The 17,845-nt window shown below is 68.0% G+C and overlaps 1 protein-coding gene across 2 annotated transcripts; it reads left to right on the top strand.

Annotated features, from left to right (window-relative positions):
- SREBF1 (sterol regulatory element binding transcription factor 1) lies at positions 685 to 17,669 on the top strand. 2 transcript variants are annotated; one of them, NM_214157.1, is given in 19 exon segments: positions 685 to 785; positions 9,486 to 9,917; positions 10,315 to 10,502; positions 10,585 to 10,722; positions 10,800 to 11,021; positions 11,615 to 11,729; positions 11,908 to 12,125; positions 12,339 to 12,540; positions 12,644 to 12,822; positions 12,975 to 13,236; positions 13,316 to 13,482; positions 13,618 to 13,786; positions 14,482 to 14,590; positions 14,834 to 14,943; positions 15,036 to 15,168; positions 15,323 to 15,488; positions 15,941 to 16,141; positions 16,230 to 16,341; positions 16,633 to 17,238. In NM_214157.1, coding segments are annotated over 19 exon segments (3,456 nt in total). In that variant the 5' UTR covers positions 685 to 694; the 3' UTR covers positions 16,875 to 17,238.

Raw genomic sequence — 17,845 nt, forward strand, 5'->3', positions numbered from 1 at the left:
CGTGTCATGACCTAGGGCAAGGTGGCCCGGGTCTAAAGCAGTCTGCCCCTTCCTCATCCCGACTGCTCCTGGGGACAGGTACCAAGATGGGGGTCAGATAGCCCCAGGCCCCAGCCCTGTTGCTGCCCTGAGTGGCTGTGACCTTGTGCAGGTGTCATCAAGGCGGTCACAGCTGAGGAAACCGAGGCACACAGTGCTGACGTAACGGGCCCCGAGGCCGCACAGCGGGTCTTAGAGCTTGAACTTGGGTGGTCTGTCTTCTAAAGAGCCAGACCACGGATGTGGGTTTTGTAGGGTCACCTCCCTCCCTCCCCAGGTCCGGAGATCTCTGGGAGGGACCCAGTCCTGCGGCTTCCACTCGGCCCCCTCGCTTGGTGCTGGAGAGGCCGGGGTCTGCCCCAGCCCCGCAGGAGTCGGCACCCCACTTGGATGGAGGGGCCGGCGCGGCGGGTGTGCGGGACAGACGCGGCCGGGATCTCGGCTTTCCCCAGGTGGGGCGGGCCCGTCCGCTGGGGGCGGAGCCTCCCCGCAAGTCCAGGCCCCGCCCCGCCCCGCCCGCAGAGCCGCCGCGGGGGAACCCAGTTTCCGAGGAACTTTTCTCGGGCGCCGGGCCCCACCGAGGCCAGGGCGTGACGCGAACGCGCAGAGCGGCTGCGGCGGTCCCGGCGGGCCGCCGGGAGGAGGCGACTGCGCCATGGACGAGCCGCCCTTCACAGAGGCAGCCTTGGAGCAGGCGCTGGCCGAGCCATGCGAGCTGGACGCGGCGCTGCTGACCGACATCGAAGGTGCGTCAGGGACCCACCGGGCTCCGCGCAAGTGCGGCGCGCAGGCTGCGTTCGCCTTTGTCTCTTGGGTGGCGGGGGATGCGGGCGCCGGGGGCGCGGGGTGCGGGCGCGGAGCGGGGGCCGGGGCGCTGACTCCTTGCGGGGCGCTCGGGGCGCTCCGCGTCCCTGGGCCGAGCGCCGCCGGCCTCGCTGTCCTGTCCGCGCGGACCCTCCCGCGCCCGCCCTGGAGTCTCGGGCCGCGCCGGGTCCTGGGAGGCCCGGCACCGGGCACGTGCGCCTCCGGCCGTCCCGGGCCGCGCCCCGCGACCTGTGAAGCCTCAGCCCAGAGGCGGCCTCGGCGGGAGCCTGGGATCCGGGCGTCGCCGAGGCCCCGCCCCCGCTCAGCCGTGACGTCAGCGGGAGGTTACTCTCGGTCATTCCCTCCGGCCCGAGAGTTCAGCTCGGCGCTGGAGCCCTCGCGCATGCGCGCAGGCGTCCTCCCGCCCTTGCCCGCCCGCGTCCGGTTCTCGCAGCCGGCGTGGGCACGCATTTATCGAGCCTCCGCTGAATATCAGGCCCCGTCCCAGGCACCAGGGGTTCACAGACAAACCTGGGCCCCCCTTTTCTTGGGAGCACAAAAATCCCCAGGGAAACCCATACGTGGATGTTTAGTTACACCTTGTGGTAGCTCAGGGGCTGGGCAGCAGCTTCGTGGGGATCGGTGGGGTGAGACCTGTGGGTCATCCCGGACCAGCCAGGAAGGATGTCGTCCGGCAAGCATGGCGAGGACTTAGAGATGCCCGGGAGGTGAGGCTAGGCAGGTTGGCCGAGGGAGGTCGGCCAAGGAGAGGAGGGGGCAGCTGCGCCGCTCACTTAGCTGTGGAAGCACCGCTCTGGTTGTTCTGCAGAGAAGGCGCAGCAGGGACAGTTGGGAGGCTGTTGCCTGGCTGTGCAGCACGCAGTCCCAGGCCCTAGCGAGTTGCCTCCATGGTTGCTGGGCAGTTTCGGCCACGCTGGCTTCCTTGCTGTCGGTTGATGAGAAAACAGGGCAAGAGCACAGGACTCAAACCTCCCACAACCTGGATGCACGTGTCCTTGGAGCCTGTGGCCCCCCCGGGTATCACATGCCTGCTTCTCTCCTTGGTCCCACCAAGCACGGGCCCGCCTGAGAAACCACAGCTCAAGCCTGCTTACAGCCCCGGGGGTTAGCAAAATGGACAGAGCTAAGCCCCCACTTCTGCCCTCCTGCAGCCTTGCGGAATGCAGAGCTGGCAGCACCCGAGAGTCTCCAGGTCCCCAGGAATGAGGGTTGAGAGGAGGACCAGGCGGGCCTGGAGTCTAGGATGGAGAGCTGGTCTGCATCCCGAAGGCAGTGGGGAGTCGGGCTGGGGCGAGGCAGGACAGTGCCAGGCTCGGGTGGTGTGCCCGAAGGCCCCCCCGGCTCTTGGGGCGGACGATCACACCGTGCGCAGGGAACACGGACCACTTCTTGTGTGCTGGGCGCTGTGCTGACCACTGAGTCCTCCAACAGCCCCAAGTAGGTAGCCTGGAGGCACAGAGAGGTTAAGTGATTTGCCCCAGGTCACACAGCCAGAACTTGGCAGAGCCATACTTCAAACCCAGGCTGTGGGCTCCGGGCTCACGCTTTTAACTGCTAGGCTGCTAAAAGTTTATGTGTGTTGGCACTGGGCGGTTGAGAGGGGTGCACCACAGAGCAGGGAACCCGGGAGGCTGCTCCATAGTGGGGGTATGCTGGGGGCCTGGGAGGGGTCAGAGGTCACATGGCCACCTCTCTGTCCCATCCCAGAGTCTTTGAGTCATGAGACCGGGGGCCGGCATCAGGGAGCCAGCCTGTGGTCTCGGGTCCCACCCGGCCCAGGCGTCTGCTTCGGCCAAACCCTGTGTCCTGTTCTTGGGGTGGAACTTTCATCAGGGGTCCCAGCTCTGTGCTGAAGGCACTGGCCTGGCTGCAGTGCACCGGGCGTCTGGGGGCTCTGACTCCACCCAGCCTCCTTTCTTGCTCTTGCTCTGGGCTCCCCGTGGCTGTGGCCCCGGGGTGCGTGGGAGTATCCTGAGAGAACTGGGCTTGTTGCTGCCTCTGTGCTCGTCCTCACCTCCCTGCTAGGTAATTCATGAGAGCTCGCCCGAGCTTCTCAGCGCAGGGAAGGCGTGATGCCCAGGTCCTCACATCTCCTGCGGGCCCGCCCTGGCAGAGGGGTGGCCGCTGTCTTCACGTCCCAGGTATCTGCCGAGGGAGGGCAGCCTTCTGGCATCTCCCCTGCTCTTCTCCCCTGGCACCAGTCAGCCGCTGGGGCCCTCCCCACGCCTCTCCCCATGGTATCACATGCCCGCTTCTCTCCCTGGTCCCACCAAGCACAGGCCCTCCTGAGAAACCACAGCTCACGCCTGCATACAGCCCAGCATCCCTAACCACTGTGGCTCCCCATTGCCCAAGACAAGTTCCCTCCGTGATGTCCTGTCCCTCCAGGCCCCACCCAGGTCACATTCTGCCCTGGTGTGCAGCCTACTCCTCGTTGCCATGTCCAGAGTCTGCAAGAGGCCTCTCCCACCACGTACATCCCCTTTCTTGGCCTTTGGTACCCGGCCTGCCTGAGCCAGGGCAGCAAAAGGCCCGGTGTGGCCACGCAGCACCCCCTCTGAACTGCCGCCCGCTCCCGGGAACAAGCTGGGGGCTCGGCCGCAAGATTGACCGCCCTTGAGCCCCGGGGGCTGCAGCCCTCACACCTCCCAGGGGCCAGAGAGCAGCGGCAGGGAGCGCGCCAGGGTGGCAGGCGGCTCGGAGCTACCACCTGCCCGATGGTCACCTCCGGACACAAACATCCCGAGTGCCCTGGTCAGCCCCAGGCAAGGGTCACCACCGGGCAGAGGCCTGGGACCTGGACTTCGCCCAGCTGATAAGTGCAGCCAGGTGGGAATGGCCGTGCCTGCCAGAGGAAGTGCCTCTGCCCTTGTGTCCTGCCAGCCACGGGTCCAGTGGAAGTGCCCTTTGACCCAGGGCCTGCCGGGGACTTTCCTCTCTGAGCCCCACGTCTCACATGGCCCCACACAGGAGGTTGTATCGGCAGGGGTGGGGGAGCCTTACAAATGCCGTGGTCACCTCCTCGCCCAGCATACACCGGGGAGGGGATGTCTCCGCTGCCCGCCTGCGTGGCAGCTGAGGGGTGAGGCGCAGCAGGGGGCGGGCCCAGGCCAGGAACCTGCTGATGGAGGGTCTGAGCACAGCAGGTGGCTCCGAGTCTGTGGCCCTCGTTGATGGGTTGCTGCCCTGGGGGATGTAAATTAAAGCACGCGTGAGGTTCCCGTCCCACAGCTGTGGGCCTGAGGAAAGCCACCCAAATAAAGCTAAATGACCAAACTCAGCGCTGGCCAAGCGAGGAGGAAATGGGACACTTCGCAGGGAAAGTTGTAAAGGGGTTTGTCTTTCCCAGAGAGCAGCCTGCGGCGCTGCAGGAACAGCTGCCGCCTTTGCACCGACACACCCGCTGCAGGTTTCAAACAGCTGCAGGGCCTCTGCCCCCAGGCGGGAAGTAGGCAGAGTTTCGATAGAGAATTTCAACCCCGAGTGTTGCGGGCGGGAGGGGGACCACTAGTCCCCCCCCCCCCCCCCCCGCTCCCCGCTGCCCCTGCCCGGAGGTGGCTTTTCAGCCAGCAGCGGCTTGCGTGTGTGCCCCGAGCCCACACCTAGGAAAGCCGCTGGAGCTGGTGCTGGCCAGCGTTTTGTCTAAGGGCCACGTTCAGGGTCCCTTGGCCGGTGTGTACAGTGGCAAAAGGGAAGAAAGCGAGAAGGTGACAGGGGAGCAAGTTCTGAGAGAGGAACAGGCGTTTGCAGGGGGACAGAGGGTAGTGGGAAGGGCCTTCCTGGGAAAGGGGACAGCGGGGGTGGACACACGGGGGCCTTCGGTGCCGCAGCGTTCTGAAAGCAGACAGCGGAAGCGAGGCTCGACGGACGTGGCTGGCCGATGCCGTCGGGCATGGTGCTGGCTGTCCGCACAGCCCGCGGTCTGGTCCCCTATGCTCAGCCCTGTGTTGAGGGATTGGGGGGTCGCTGGGGGGCTCTTGTCATGGTGGTTAGGAGGGCCTCCGAGAGGAGGAGGTGCTGGGGCCGAGCCTTAGAGCTTTGTGCTTGCCTGAGTGGTGGCCGCGAGTTGGGGCAGAGCCGTGCTGGTGTTGGGGCCGAGGGGTGTGGGCTGGGGGGCTGGCAGGCCTGGGTCGAGTCCCAGGTCCTCCACCTGATTGCTAAGGGACCTGGGCCTTGCAGCCTCCCTCGGAGCCTTGGTGCCCTCATCCTGCCCAGGTGCGTCCGGGGCGCCAGCCTGGGGCCATCCTGTTCCAGGAAGAGCAGGTGCACTCGTACCCCTGGGCAGCCCTGCGCACACAAAGCGCAGCCTGTGCCCCTTGCCACATGACCAGCTGAGGACATGCGAACCTGCCGACCCGGTCCTTGGGGGCTCGAGGAGGCACTGCGGGGATGGCTGGCCAGCAGGTGCAGCCCTGCTTCCTTCCCTGCCCGCGCCCTCCCTCCAGCGGGCAGAGCTGCAGAGGGGCGGCTGCTTCATTCCCTCACATGTCTTCACAGCTCCGCGGACGTGGAGACCCGCTTGCGGATCCCTGAGAAATGGTGTGCTTGGCCCTAGCGACAGACAGCCACGGGTGGAAGCCACACTGGCCTCCTCCCACCTCAGGGCCTGTGCACTTGCTGTCTCTACTCAGATGTCCCCTCTTCAGAGAGGCCTGCCCTGACTGCCTCGGTTTCCCCACGGTGCTCGGCAGCACCTGTGCCTCCACTCTTCCATGTATCTGCAGACTGTCGGTGTCCCTTTGCTAGAACGTAAAAGGCCCACAAGGGAGGTCTTCAGGCTGTGTCCCTGTACCCCAGGGCTCAGCACAGGCTGGACATGCAGTAGACGCTTCGGAATTGACAGTCGATATTGTCAGTGAAACAGATCTGGGCTTCATGGACCAGGTCATGTGGGGAAGGTGGTGAGCTCCCTGTCCCAGGAGGCATGTAAGCACAGTTTGGGGTTCAGGGTCTCATGCAGGTTGGATGGGCCATGGGCTCCTGTGATGGTCAGAGCAGGACTCGTGCAGGCTCGTGGTGTGGGGTGTTCCCAGGATTTGCAGCATGGCGCTCCCAGAATAAACAGGCCTTTAGAGGGAGGTTTGAAGGTAGAGCCAGGGAGGGCGGGAGGGGGCTCAGGTTTCCTGTTGGGTCCTGATGGAATCCGGGCAGGAGAGGAGGAAGGAGAGGAAAAGGAGGGTCTGGCTTGGGGAGGGCGGGAAGGTGAGGAGGGGGGCAGGCGGGCCCACCTGTGCCTCTCTTCCCTGCGTTAAGGGCACGCGGGCCGCCCCTCCTGCCGGCAGCTGAGCCTGGGCTCACTGGAGGTTGGGCCCCACTTGGGGGGAACCCTGGCCAGCCTTTCTCCCGGGAACTGGGGTGAGACAGCGGGGAGCTTCCTTAAACAGTGTGCCCTGGGCGCCTTTCTCGCCTCCCAGAACCCCCTCCTCCGAGATCAGGGGTGAGGGACTCCCCTGGGACTACACAGCAAGGGAGGGCTGGGGCGCAGGTCCAGCCCCTCTTGGCCCTGGCACCCGGCTGCTGCAGAAATTGGCTCTATGTGTGTGTGTCACGGGGGTGGGAAGTCCAGTCGGGCCATGAGTTCAGGGGTGGCCCTCTGCATGCCACCAGGTGCCTGTTCCTCACTGCATCTTAGCTTAGGTTGTGTCTCCCGGCCTGCCTGGGGTGGGCCCCAGGAGGTGGCGGCAGGGCCGCTGGGAGCCTCTCCTTCTGCCTCCTTGGTCTGGATGCGTTGGGGCAGGGCATGGCCAGGTGAGAAATGGGAAGCACAAGAGTGCGGAGAAGGGCAGAGGAAGGTGGCTCCGGTGGGGCGGCCGGCCACGGCCCTGCTGGTCCACCTGCCAGGTCCTGGGCTCACACACGGGAGCACAGTGAGGACAGGACCTGCCGTGAGTTTGAATTCAGACCTCGTGTCTTCTGGTCTCAGTCAGGCGAGGTCAGAGCCTTCCCAACAGCAATGTCTTGTGTGACTTTTCGGGTGAGGGCCTGGCAGAGGAGAGAGGGAAGTGGAGGTGCTGGAGAATTCTGCTGCCCTCGTTACCCTCCCGCACGGCCGTGGCCACGGCAGGAGCCGGGCAAAGGGGGAGCGTGTGTGTGGGAGAGGCAGCCTCCTGGAGAGGGAGAGCATCCGGCCAGGGCTCTCCGGCCCCCACCTGCCACCGGCCCCCACCTGCCACCGTCGGCTCCATCGGCCCCTCTAAGGCTGCGGGAGACCAGGAGAGGGAGCAGGGCTGGGCCCAGCTGTGGCTGGAGGCCGGCTTGAGCCCTGGGGTCTGTTTGGCCGCAAAAGCCCAAGCTGGCAGCCTGGGCTGCTGGCCAGGCTCTGTCCCTCTGAGTGTGTGGCGCTCTGACCTTCGAAGCCGAGAGAGGCCCAGGTGGCCCCCCAGCGACCCCGAGCCTGTCACCCTCCGCCCCAAGGCCTGCCCCACCCCACAGCGAGTGAGTCAGGCTCCCCCCTGAGACTGCTGGGGAGTGTGGGGGTGGGTTCGCCTTCCCGGACCCCCACCCCAGACCCTGGCCCCTCTGCAGAGGGCGTCAGCTCTGGCTGTGCACTTGCGGTGGGGCTGTCCCTTCCGCACTCGCTCAGGCTCCAGGCAGTGGCCCGGCCCCGGCCCACGGGGTGGGGACTCACGCTGGGGCTGCCGTGAGGGGGAGGTCCCCGCCCCCACGGCCAGACAGCCCTTCGCCTCACTTGAGCCTGCACCCATTACTTGTCCCCGTCGATGCAGGGAAACGTGCTCGTCCCATTTTCCCGGAGCGCACTGCGACTTAGCGCGGTTGAGACCCGCGGCGGAGGGCTGGGCCATCCCTGGCCCACCCCCGGCCCCGCGCCTCTCAGCCCCCGCAGCCCCTTCGGCCGCACTCTCGGAGATGGCGGGACGTGACCGCCAGTAACCCTGCGGACGTCGGCGCGGGGCGGGTTAAGGGCCGGCGTCCGCGAGTAACCCCGGCCCTCTGCGGCCCCGCGGGGCGCAACCCGAACCGCGCGGTGGGGGTGGGGCGGGGCCGGGGCGGGGCCCCGGGAGGCGGTGGCGCGGCCGCTGATTGGCCGCGCGCGCTCACCCCATGCCCGGCCCGCGGCCCCGGGGCGGGGCCGGCCGGCGGGGCGGGGCCCGGGCGGGGCCGGCGAGGGGCGTGGCCGGCGGCGGGCGCTCGGGGCTTTCGCTGCTTTAAAGCGCGGCGGGCCGGCGGCCCTCGGCCGGTGGAGTCCGCGCGCGGAGACCGGCGGGCCAGCCGCCTGGACGCCCCGAGGGGCGGCGGGCGCGGGCCGCGGAACCATGGACTGCACGTTCGAAGGTATTTTTTGAGGACCCCCACCCCTTTATAGCAGAGCTTCCGTCTCCGCCGTGGGGTCCGTGCCCCCGTGCGCAGGGGGGCGGCCGGAGCTCCGAGTGAGAGCCCGCTCCTGAGGGGAGGAGCACCCGCTCCCGGCTCTCCGGGGACCTGGCGGGCCCTTCCCACCTCCGCAGTCACCCCCACCCCAAGCTCCGAAGCGAGAGGGCAGCTCTCCCACATCCCCTGCCGCCCAGGGAGAAGGGCCGCTCGGGCCCCCCTTTGGGGGCGTATGGTGGGCTTGCCGGACGGACAGTGGAGCCCTGGGTTCGGGCGCTTGTTCTTTCTGGGCCTCAGTTTCCCCATCCGTGGAAGGGGCTCAGGAAGCCTGGGCGAGGGGCTCCAGCCGGTGGAAGCAGCCTGTGCCAGTAGGCTAAGGGGTCTCCGAGGGCCCAGGAGGGCTCAGCCTGGCACCCCCCTGCCCTGCTCTGCCGGAGGTGTCGCAAGGCCCCCTGCGCAGTCACTTTCCCGCCGGAGCACCTGTCAGGCAGTGTCGAGGCCCCTCTCCTGCCGCTGGCTGCCTGCCTGCGGAACCTCTGGCTGCCCTGCCACAAGGGCTTTCATCTTGCTGTTGTGCACATGAGGAAACCGAGGCCCAGGGGCAGAAGCCACTGGCCCACACCCCACCGCCCGTCGGTGGTGGGCAGAGCTGGAAGCTCAGGCTGGGGATCACACTTGGGGTTCCCACAGTTTGCTCATGGGCCTGCAGAGCACTCCGACCCAGTGGGTGGCTCCCCCAGTGGGTTAAAGGGCCCTGGGCTGACCCAGCCGGGCTGCTACTTGCCTTCTGGGGGAGAGGGCCCGTGGCCGGGCTGGGGCTGTGGGAGGGAGGGTGTCCCAGGCGGCACGAGGAGGAAGGGGAACAGACAGCCAGAAGCGACTGCTTCTGTGGAGCGGAAGCCGAAGCCCAAATGGCCGGTTCCGAGGCTGCCTGGCTGCAGACGGGGCTTGGGCTTGTGCCCAGAACACGCAGGGATGCACTGGCTGGCGCACGCGGGGCAGGGGCTGGCTGGGGCTCCCCAGAGGGCTGGGTTGGGGAGGCAGCTCTGGAGCTGGTAGTCGGGGCCCAGGCCTCGGAGGGCCTAGCCTGCGTGGCACTGGCTCGTCCAGTGTCGCAAGGCTGTTTGATGCACCAGGCAAAGCTCCAGATGTCACAGGGGCCAGGGCACATCTGTGTCCTCGAGCATGGGCGCCCGTGTGTGGCTTTCTGTCTTGGTGGCGTCGCTCCCACGTGTTACCACGGTGTGGACGAGGGCCGCGCAGATCCGTGACGCCGCCTCTCCTCCCCTCAGACATGCTTCAGCTCATCAACAACCAAGACAGCGACTTCCCCGGCCTGTTCGACGCGCCCTACGCTGGCGTTGCAGGAGGCACGGACCCCACCAGTCCTGATGCCAGCTCCCCAGGCAGCCCGACGCCGCCTCCTTCCACCATGAGCTCCCCGCTTGAAGGCTTCCTGGGGGGGGCCAGGACGCCGCCACCGCCCCCCGTGTCCCCAACCCAGCCTGCACCCACCCCGCTGAAGATGTACCCGTCGGTGCCTGCCTTCTCGCCTGGGCCGGGCATCAAGGAGGAGCCAGTGCCACTGACCATCCTGCAGCCCCCCACCCCACAGCCCCTGTCTGGGGCTCTCCTGCCCCAGAGCCTTCCAGCCCCCGCCCCTCCGCAGTTGAGCCCTGCCCCCGTGTTGGGCTACCCCAGCCCTCCTGGAAGCTTCTCCTCAGGTAAGGGGGCGTGTGGAGGGAGGGGGCAGCGGAGCACAGGGTCAGGGGGCTGCTGTGGTCTGACTGGAGGTCCCACTTGGTGGCCTTTGGGAACAGGGTCCCTGCTCTGCTGCTTGAGGCGCCCCCGTCCCTAGCAGCACCCGGGCTCCTGTTGCCGGCGCACTGCCCCTGCTCCCCTGGTGTCCGCAGCAGCGCTGCCCTTGCGCAGATAAATGCGTGGCTGGGAAGCCAGCACACTTGCATCAGAGCCCCAGGCAGGGCCTGTCCAGATAGGCCTGAGGCCACAGGGGTGGTGACTCATCCAGGGTCACACGGTGATGAGGACGGGGCAGGACGGGGCGGGTTGAAGGTGGGTCAGGGCGGCCTGTGTCCACAGCCCCAGCCTTTGTCTCTGCAGCGACCCCTCCAGGGAGCACCTCACAGACGCTGCCTGGCCTGCCGCTGGCCTCTCTGCCCGGGGTCCCGCCCGTCTCCGTGCACACCCAGGTCCAAAGTGCGGCCCCCCAGCAGCTGTTGACAGCCACGGCCACCCCCGTGGTGTCCCCTGGAACAACCACTGTGACCTCGCAGATCCAGCAGGTCCCGGTGAGGGGGCTGGCCAGGCACCAGGGAGGTGGCAGTCCCGGCCAGCCCCTGAGCCCCCAGCTGAGCCCTCTGCCTTCCTTAGGTCCTGCTGCAGCCCCACTTCATCAAGGCGGACTCCCTGCTCCTGACGACCATGAAAACAGACATGGGGACCCCTGTGAAGGCGGCGGGCATCGGCTCCCTGGCCCCTGGCACAGCCGTGCAGGCAGCACCTTTGCAGGTGGGCAGCTCGGGCCAGGCAGGGGGCATGGGGTCTGCATGCATGCCTGCCTGCCCTAACCGTGCCTGGGCCCGCAGACCCTGGTGAGCGGCGGGACCATCCTGGCGACGGTGCCTCTGGTAGTGGACACTGACAAGCTGCCCATCAACCGCCTGGCAGCTGGGGGCAAAGCCCTGAGCTCAGGCCAGAGCCGTGGTGAGAAGCGGACGGCTCACAATGCCATCGAGAAACGCTACCGCTCCTCCATCAATGACAAGATCATCGAGCTCAAGGACCTGGTGGTGGGCACGGAGGCGAAGGTGCGGGCAGAGGCCCTGGCAGGGCGGCCCTGGGGAGGGCCGCCTGGAAGGCAGAGGCGGGTGGGGCTGAGCCTGGACAGCCAGGGCCCAGGGGCTCCGTCTGTTGAGCTAAGCTTCATGGAGGCGCGTGTGCTGCGGGCTCTCCTAGGCGCTGGGGACTCAGCAGGAACAGACAGGCACCCCGCTGTCAAGCACCTGTGCTCCTAGCAGCGTGCCAGGGGCGCCAGCAAAGAGGACAGATGGCCTGAGTGCTGTGCCAGAAAGAACGAAGCAGGAAGAGGGATGGTGGGAGTTTCACATCTGAATCGGGGTCGGGGGGGCCTCACGACGGTGTCGTGGTCTGAAGGGGGCTCGGGAGCGAGGCATGAAGGTGGTGATGACAGTGACGACAGTTAGTCAGACGCTGCTGTCAACCCTTAGGCCCAGCCTGGCAGGTAGGTTCTACCAGGGCAGGAACCTTCCGTGCAGAAGGAATAGCAGGTGCAAAGGTCCTGAGGCCGCTGTGTTGCGGAGCAGCCCCGCTCCCTCTGGCTCAGGTGCCCGCTTGTCTGGCCTGACCAGCCACCTGTGCTGTCCCCCTCCTACCCCTGCAGCTGAATAAATCCGCCGTCTTGCGCAAGGCCATCGACTACATCCGCTTCCTTCAGCAGAGCAACCAGAAGCTCAAGCAGGAGAACCTGAGTCTGCGGACTGCTGCCCACAAAAGCAGTGAGTCCTGGCCTCTCTGGCCCCGCCTGCAGCCCTGTCCCCACCCTGGTCTCACCTTAGGCTCTGGCCCTGCCAGGGCCCTTAACCCCTTCCTTGGCCTTCGCCTGGCCCTCCGCTCAGATCTGGGGCGAGGTGGGCGTGGCGCTGCCGCCCAGCCCTGCTCCTTTCTGGCCTGCAGAGTCTCTGAAGGACCTGGTGTCCTGCAGCAGCGGAGGCCGCACCGACGTGCCCATGGAGGGTGTGAAGCCGGAGGTGGTAGACACCCTTAGCCCGCCCCCCTCCGACGCCGGCTCGCCCTCCCAGAGCAGCCCCTTGTCCCTCGGCAGCAGGGGCAGCAGCAGCGGTGGCAGTGGCAGTGACTCAGAGCCCGACAGCCCGGTTTTTGAGGACAGCCAGGTCAGGCCCCGCAGGTCGCCCCTCCCCGTCATCTGGCAGTGTCCTCTGAGCCACGGGGCTGGCTCAGGCCCGGGCACGTCCTGCCTCGCGTTTCGCAGACAGAGCCCTGTGGGGCCCCAGGGTGGCGCACGGAGCACTGACCCCTCCGCCCCAGCCCAGCTTTCTGGCCACTCCCGCCCCGTCCTCACCCCTCCTGCCCCGTCTTCCCCCCAGATGAAGCCAGAGCAGCTGCCGGCCCCCCACGGCCGGGGCATGCTGGACCGCTCCCGCCTGGCCCTGTGCGTGCTCGTCTTCCTCTGTCTCTCCTGCAACCCCTTGGCCTCACTGATGGGCAGCTGGGCTCTCCCTGGCCCCTCCGATGCCACCAGCGCCTACCACGGGCCCTGGCGCAGCGTACTGGGCGCTGAGGGCAGAGGTAGGCAGGCCGGCCGTGGCCGTGGGAAGGAGGCTCCTGCGGATCTGGGCTTGGGGCTCTGGATTTCCTGGGAGCTGTGTCCTCAGGCTCTGTCTGCCCTCAGATGGCCCTGGCTGGGTCCTGTGGCTGCTGCCCCCGCTGGTCTGGCTGACGAATGGGCTGCTGGTGCTGCTCTTCTTGGCGCTTCTCTTTGTCTATGGAGAGCCGGTCACGCGGCCCCACTCGGATCCAGCTGTGCGCTTCTGGAGGCATCGCAAGCAGGCCGACCTGGACCTGGCCCGGGTGAGGGGCTGGACCCCGGGCTGTGGGGGTGGCAGGGCAGGGAAGGCACAGGGCCCACCAGGCATCGCCCCGCCCTCCCACTCCTGTCCACCCCGCAGCCCTCCACTGACTCTCTAGCACCGACCCTTCTCACCTGGACCCCTCGTCCCCAGGGGGACTTCGCCCAGGCTGCCCAGCAGCTGTGGCTGGCCCTGCGGGCGCTGGGCCGGCCCCTGCCCACCTCCCACCTGGACCTGGCCTGCAGCCTGCTCTGGAACCTCATCCGCCACCTGCTGCAGCGTCTCTGGGTGGGCCGCTGGCTGGCGGGCCGGGCCGGGGGCCTGCGGAGGGACAGCGCCCTGGAGGCGGACACCCGCACCAGCGCCTGTGACGCGGCCCTCGTCTACCACAAGCTGCACCAGCTGCACACCATGGGTAAGGCGGGCGGGGCCAGGCCCCAAGGGTGCCCCCCTCCCCTGCCCCCCACCCAGCCTCACGCCCTCCTGTGTTCCAGGGAAGTACCCAGGCGGGCACCTCGATGCCGCCAACCTGGCGCTGAGTGCCCTGAACCTGGCGGAGTGTGCGGGTGATGCCCTGTCCGTGGCCGTGCTGGCGGAGGTCTATGTGGCCGCTGCCCTGCGAGTCAAGACCAGTCTCCCCCGGGCCTTGCACTTTCTGACCGTGAGTGGGCGGTGGGCCGGCGGGGCCGGGGCTGCCCAGGAGGGGCCATTGGTTGTGGGGCGGCGGTGGGGTGGGGCGGGGGCGCGCCTCTGGCCCTGCCTGGGTCCAGCATGACGGCTGCCCACCCCCCCACAGCGCTTCTTCCTGAGTAGCGCCCGCCAGGCCTGCCTGGCACAAAGCGGCTCGGTGCCTGTTGCCATGCAGTGGCTCTGCCACCCTGTGGGCCACCGTTTCTTCGTGGATGGGGACTGGGCCGTGTGCGGTGCCCCCCGGGACAGCTTGTACAGCGTGGCTGGGAACCCAGGTGCCTTCTCACCCTGTGCCTGTCGCCTCCCCTCCGCCTCACCCCAGCCTCATCCTCCGTCGTCCTTCCTGCCCAGGCCCTGCTTCCCACGTCTCTGCTGCCCTGCTCACCCCGGCCCGGGCCCCGCCATGTGTTGTTGCTGGGGGGCTGCAGGGGTTGGGGGGAGGCCCGTCTGGCTCTGGCTCAGTTGGGGCTCAAACAGGGAGACGGGGGAGTTTCCTTTGTGGCTCAGTGGTCAGTGAACCCGACTAGCATCCAGTGGGTTAAGGATCCAGTGTTGCCGTGAGCGGTGGTGTAGGTCGAAGATTCGGCTCAGATCCTGCGTGGCTGTGGCTGTGGTGTCGGCCAGCAGCTGTAGCTCCGATTCAACCCCTGGCCTGGGAACTTCCATATGCCGAGGATGCGGCCCTAAAGAGGAAAAAAAAAAAAAGCAAAAGCCAAACAGAAGGACGGGCTTGGGGGCCGGTAGCTGATTTGGGAGGTGCTCTCAGGCCACCCCCATGTGCAGCGAGGGGTCAGGGGAGGGCATGCGAACAGGTAGGACATCTGCTGGGGGCGGGGGCGGGGGCGGGGTGCTTGGCCACCAGCTTTCATCTGGCTCAGAGCCCTAGGTGCGGCTAGGTGCAGGGGCGCTGCCTGCGGACGGGAGAGGTGGGGCCTCACCCACCGCCCCCCTCGCCCTCTCCTCCCCGCAGTGGACCCCCTGGCCCAGGTGACTCAGTTGTTCCGTGAACACCTCTTGGAGCAAGCCCTGCATTGCGTGGCCCAGCCCAGCCCCGGCCCTGGATCAGCTGATGGGGACAGGTGAGTGCCCCTGTGCTCCTCACCAGGCCAGAGCCCCCCACGGTGGAGCCTGGGGAGGGCCTTGTCCGTGGAGCCCACATCCGGGCCGGGAGTCCGGGGCTCAGCTGCCCCAGCAGCCTGGCAGGAGGGCGGCGGCAGTTGGGAGCCAGGCAGCCAGGCTGTGCTGTGCGGGGAGGTGGGACAGGCCAGGCCCTGTGAGGACCCCTGTCCCCTGTCCCAATGGCCACTCCTCTCCTGCCACAGGGAATTCTCAGAGGCCCTCGGGTTCCTGCAGCTGCTCAACAGCTGTTGTGACACAGCCGGGGCTCCTGCCTGCAGCTTCTCCATTGCCTCCAGCACAGCCGCCACGGCCGGTGAGCCCCCAGGCCCCCCACCCCCGTGACTCCTCGCCTCGAGTGCAGTGTGGCTGGGTTTCAAAGACCCCTCTGTCCCCTGCTTCCTGCAGGCACAGACCCGGTCGCCAAGTGGTGGGCCTCGCTGACGGCTGTGGTGACCCACTGGCTGGGGCGGGACGAGGAGGCGGCCGAGCGGCTGTACCCGCTGGTGGAGCACCTGCCCCGCGCCCTGCAGGAGTCCGAGTGAGCGCGGGCTCCGCCCTCCGCCCCCCACCTCTGTTCTGGGTGGTTGGGGTCCCCACCATTTCTACCCCGAGAAGCGAGAACCAGGGCAGGGGGGGCTCAGGGAGGCCAGAGGCCTGGTCTGACCATCATACCTCTGCCTTGGCCCCCATAGGAGACCCCTGCCCAGGGCAGCTCTGCACTCCTTCAAGGCCGCCCGGGCCCTGCTGGGCCGCGGGAAGGCAGAGTCTGGCTCAGCCAGCCTGGCCATGTGTGAGAAGGCCAGTGGGTACCTGCAGGACAGCCTGGCCGCCACGCCAGCCGGCAGCTCCATTGACAAGGTGAGGGGTGGGGCTGGGGGCCCGGCAGGTCTGGGGGGGGGGGTCGAGGCCTTTCCATTCCCTGGATGGTCCCTTGGGGCTGCAGAAGACTGCAGGGGTCGGCCCAGCAGCACAGAGCTGGGGGGCTAGTGGGCCTTGCTTTCTGGCTGAGGCTTGGGTCCAGGGGAGAGAGGCTGCCCCCTCTGGTCTCAGTGTCCCCACCCCAGGAGCAGGGGCGGGGCAAGCAGTGTGGCAGGGCCCTCTTGGAAGGCTGCTCCAGAGGCAGGTGGTGGCATGGTGGCCTGGAGAGCGGGCGGCCCCGCGGTGCATTGCTGTTGCATTGCACGTGTGAGGCGGGTGCAGTGCCTCGGCAGTGCAGCCCGGAGCCGGCCCCTGGCACCGAGGGCCCCCACTCCTCCCTCCCCCGAGCCGACGCCCCCTGACCCCTGCCCTGCCCTGCCCACCACCCCCAGGCCATGCAGCTGCTCCTGTGTGACCTGCTCCTTGTGGCGCGCACCAGCCTGTGGCAGCGGCAGAAGCCGCCCCCACCCTCCCAGGCCTCGCAGGGCTCGAGCAGCGGGGCCCAGGCCTCTGCGCTCGAGCTGCGCGGCTTCCAGAGGGACCTGAGTGGCCTGAGGCGCCTGGCGCAGAGCTTCCGGCCTGCCATGCGGAGGGTGAGTGGCCCTGGGCCCCCGTGGGGACGCGCGGTGCGGGGAGGGCGTGGCGGCCTGGCCCGAACCTGCCCTGGCCCCTCCTGCCCAGGTGTTCCTCCATGAGGCCACCGCCAGGCTGATGGCCGGGGCCAGCCCCGCGCGGACGCACCAGCTCCTGGACCGCAGTCTGAGGAGGAGGGCGGGCCCCTGCGGCAGAGGAGGTGAGGGGCGCGGGGGGTGAGTGTGAGTGTGAGTGTGTGTGTGTGTGAGTGTGAGTGGAGCAGGGGAAGGGGCGGGGGTGGCCGTGAGACGGACGGGACCGGGGGGCTTGGCGGCGGCGTCCTGATGGGGAGACCCGCCTGCGAAGGCCACCGCGGAGGACGGTCCTTGGCGGAGCCCGCGGCCGCACGCGCCTCCGGGTCTCAGGAGGGCGGGGCCGGGCGAGGGGCGGGGCCCCGAGCCCCGCCCCCGGCGCGACCCCGCCCCTGACGCGCCCCTGTGCGCGTGCGCAGGCGCGGCGGCCGCGGCGGCGGCGGAGCTGGAACCGCGGCCCACGCGGCGGGAGCAGGCCGAGGCCCTGCTGCTCGCCTCCTGCTACCTGCCGCCCGGCTTCCTGTCGGCGCCGGGGCAGCGCGTGGGCATGCTGGCCGAGGCGGCGCGCACGCTCGAGAAGCTCGGCGACCGCCGGCTGCTGCACGACTGCCAGCAGATGCTCATGCGCCTGGGCGGCGGGACCACCGTGACCTCCAGCTAGACCCCTGCGGGCGGCCCAGCCCCAGCGACCCCGTCTCAGTCTCGACGGCCGAGGGCAGCTCTGGAGCCCCGGCCCCCGGCTCGCCGGCGGAGTGCCCGGTCCCTGGGGGTATGGAGACGCGGGGCCCGGCGTTGACGGGGCCGTCCAGCCCGCACCCCGGGTCGACGAGCGGCCGCCAGGGTGGTGCTGGCCTCTGGTGGCCGGCCGAGGGATTGCCGGGGCCTGGCGGCCGCCAGGTGCCTCCCATTCCACCCACTGGCAGCCACTCCGCGGCTTTCCCTCTCTGTCCAGGGGGAGGAAAGGGGTGCGTTTCACTGGGCCGAGGGGCCGGCTTGGCCTTCCTTGCCGCCGGGCGCCTCCTTCCCTCTGGGGAGGCCTGTGCGTAGTGTAGATGGGGTGCACCAGCCTCCCGGCCTCTGAGGCTCGAGTGTTACTTAGCCTTTTGCAGACTTTATTTTCATAGGTTGAGAAGTTTTGTACAGAGAATAAAAAAGGAAATTATTTATAATCTGGGCTTTGCTCCTTTGGGGAGGAAGTGCTTGCTGACCAGAGAGAAAATCCTTTGGGCCTTCCGTTTGTTCCCCAGCACCCAGGCAAAGGCCGAACAAAATTTCCTCTTCCCCGTATTACGGGAGGCCCGGCCCTAGGGCCTCCAGCTGATCTGGATGCCACTGATGGTGTTTGGGCTCCATCCCTCTTAACTGAAGGGCCCTTGTGGTCTCAGCTGTTCCTGCCTGCCTGGCCTCCCAGCTCCGACCCCCTCCAGGTCCCAGGGTGAGGTGGGACGCCGGCTCCGAGTTCTTGGGGCTCTATTGTGACATGAGCTACCGTCTAGGTCTTCCTGTGTGTCAGTCTTGTCCCCCTGGGCAGCTGTCTCACACGAGGCTGTGTGGCTGTGGGCTCCCGCAGCCGTAAGGGCCAGAAACCCCCTACCCCCCACCCCCCACCCAACACCTGGCCCCTCTCCCAAC

This window comes from Sus scrofa, chromosome 12, assembly GCF_000003025.6.
Source record: "Sus scrofa isolate TJ Tabasco breed Duroc chromosome 12, Sscrofa11.1, whole genome shotgun sequence".
In the NCBI taxonomy this organism is placed as follows: domain Eukaryota; kingdom Metazoa; phylum Chordata; class Mammalia; order Artiodactyla; family Suidae; genus Sus; species Sus scrofa.

What these genes read in the sequence shown, in the direction of transcription:
- SREBF1 (XM_021066226.1), top strand. An exon ending in GGATCAGCTGATGGGGACAG is followed by an intron (nt 14,591 to 14,833) that starts GTGAGTGCCCCT and finishes CTCCTGCCACAG; the next exon opens with GGAATTCTCAGAGGCCCTCG. An exon ending in GGGCCCCTGCGGCAGAGGAG is followed by an intron (nt 16,342 to 16,632) that starts GTGAGGGGCGCG and finishes GCGCGTGCGCAG; the next exon opens with GCGCGGCGGCCGCGGCGGCG.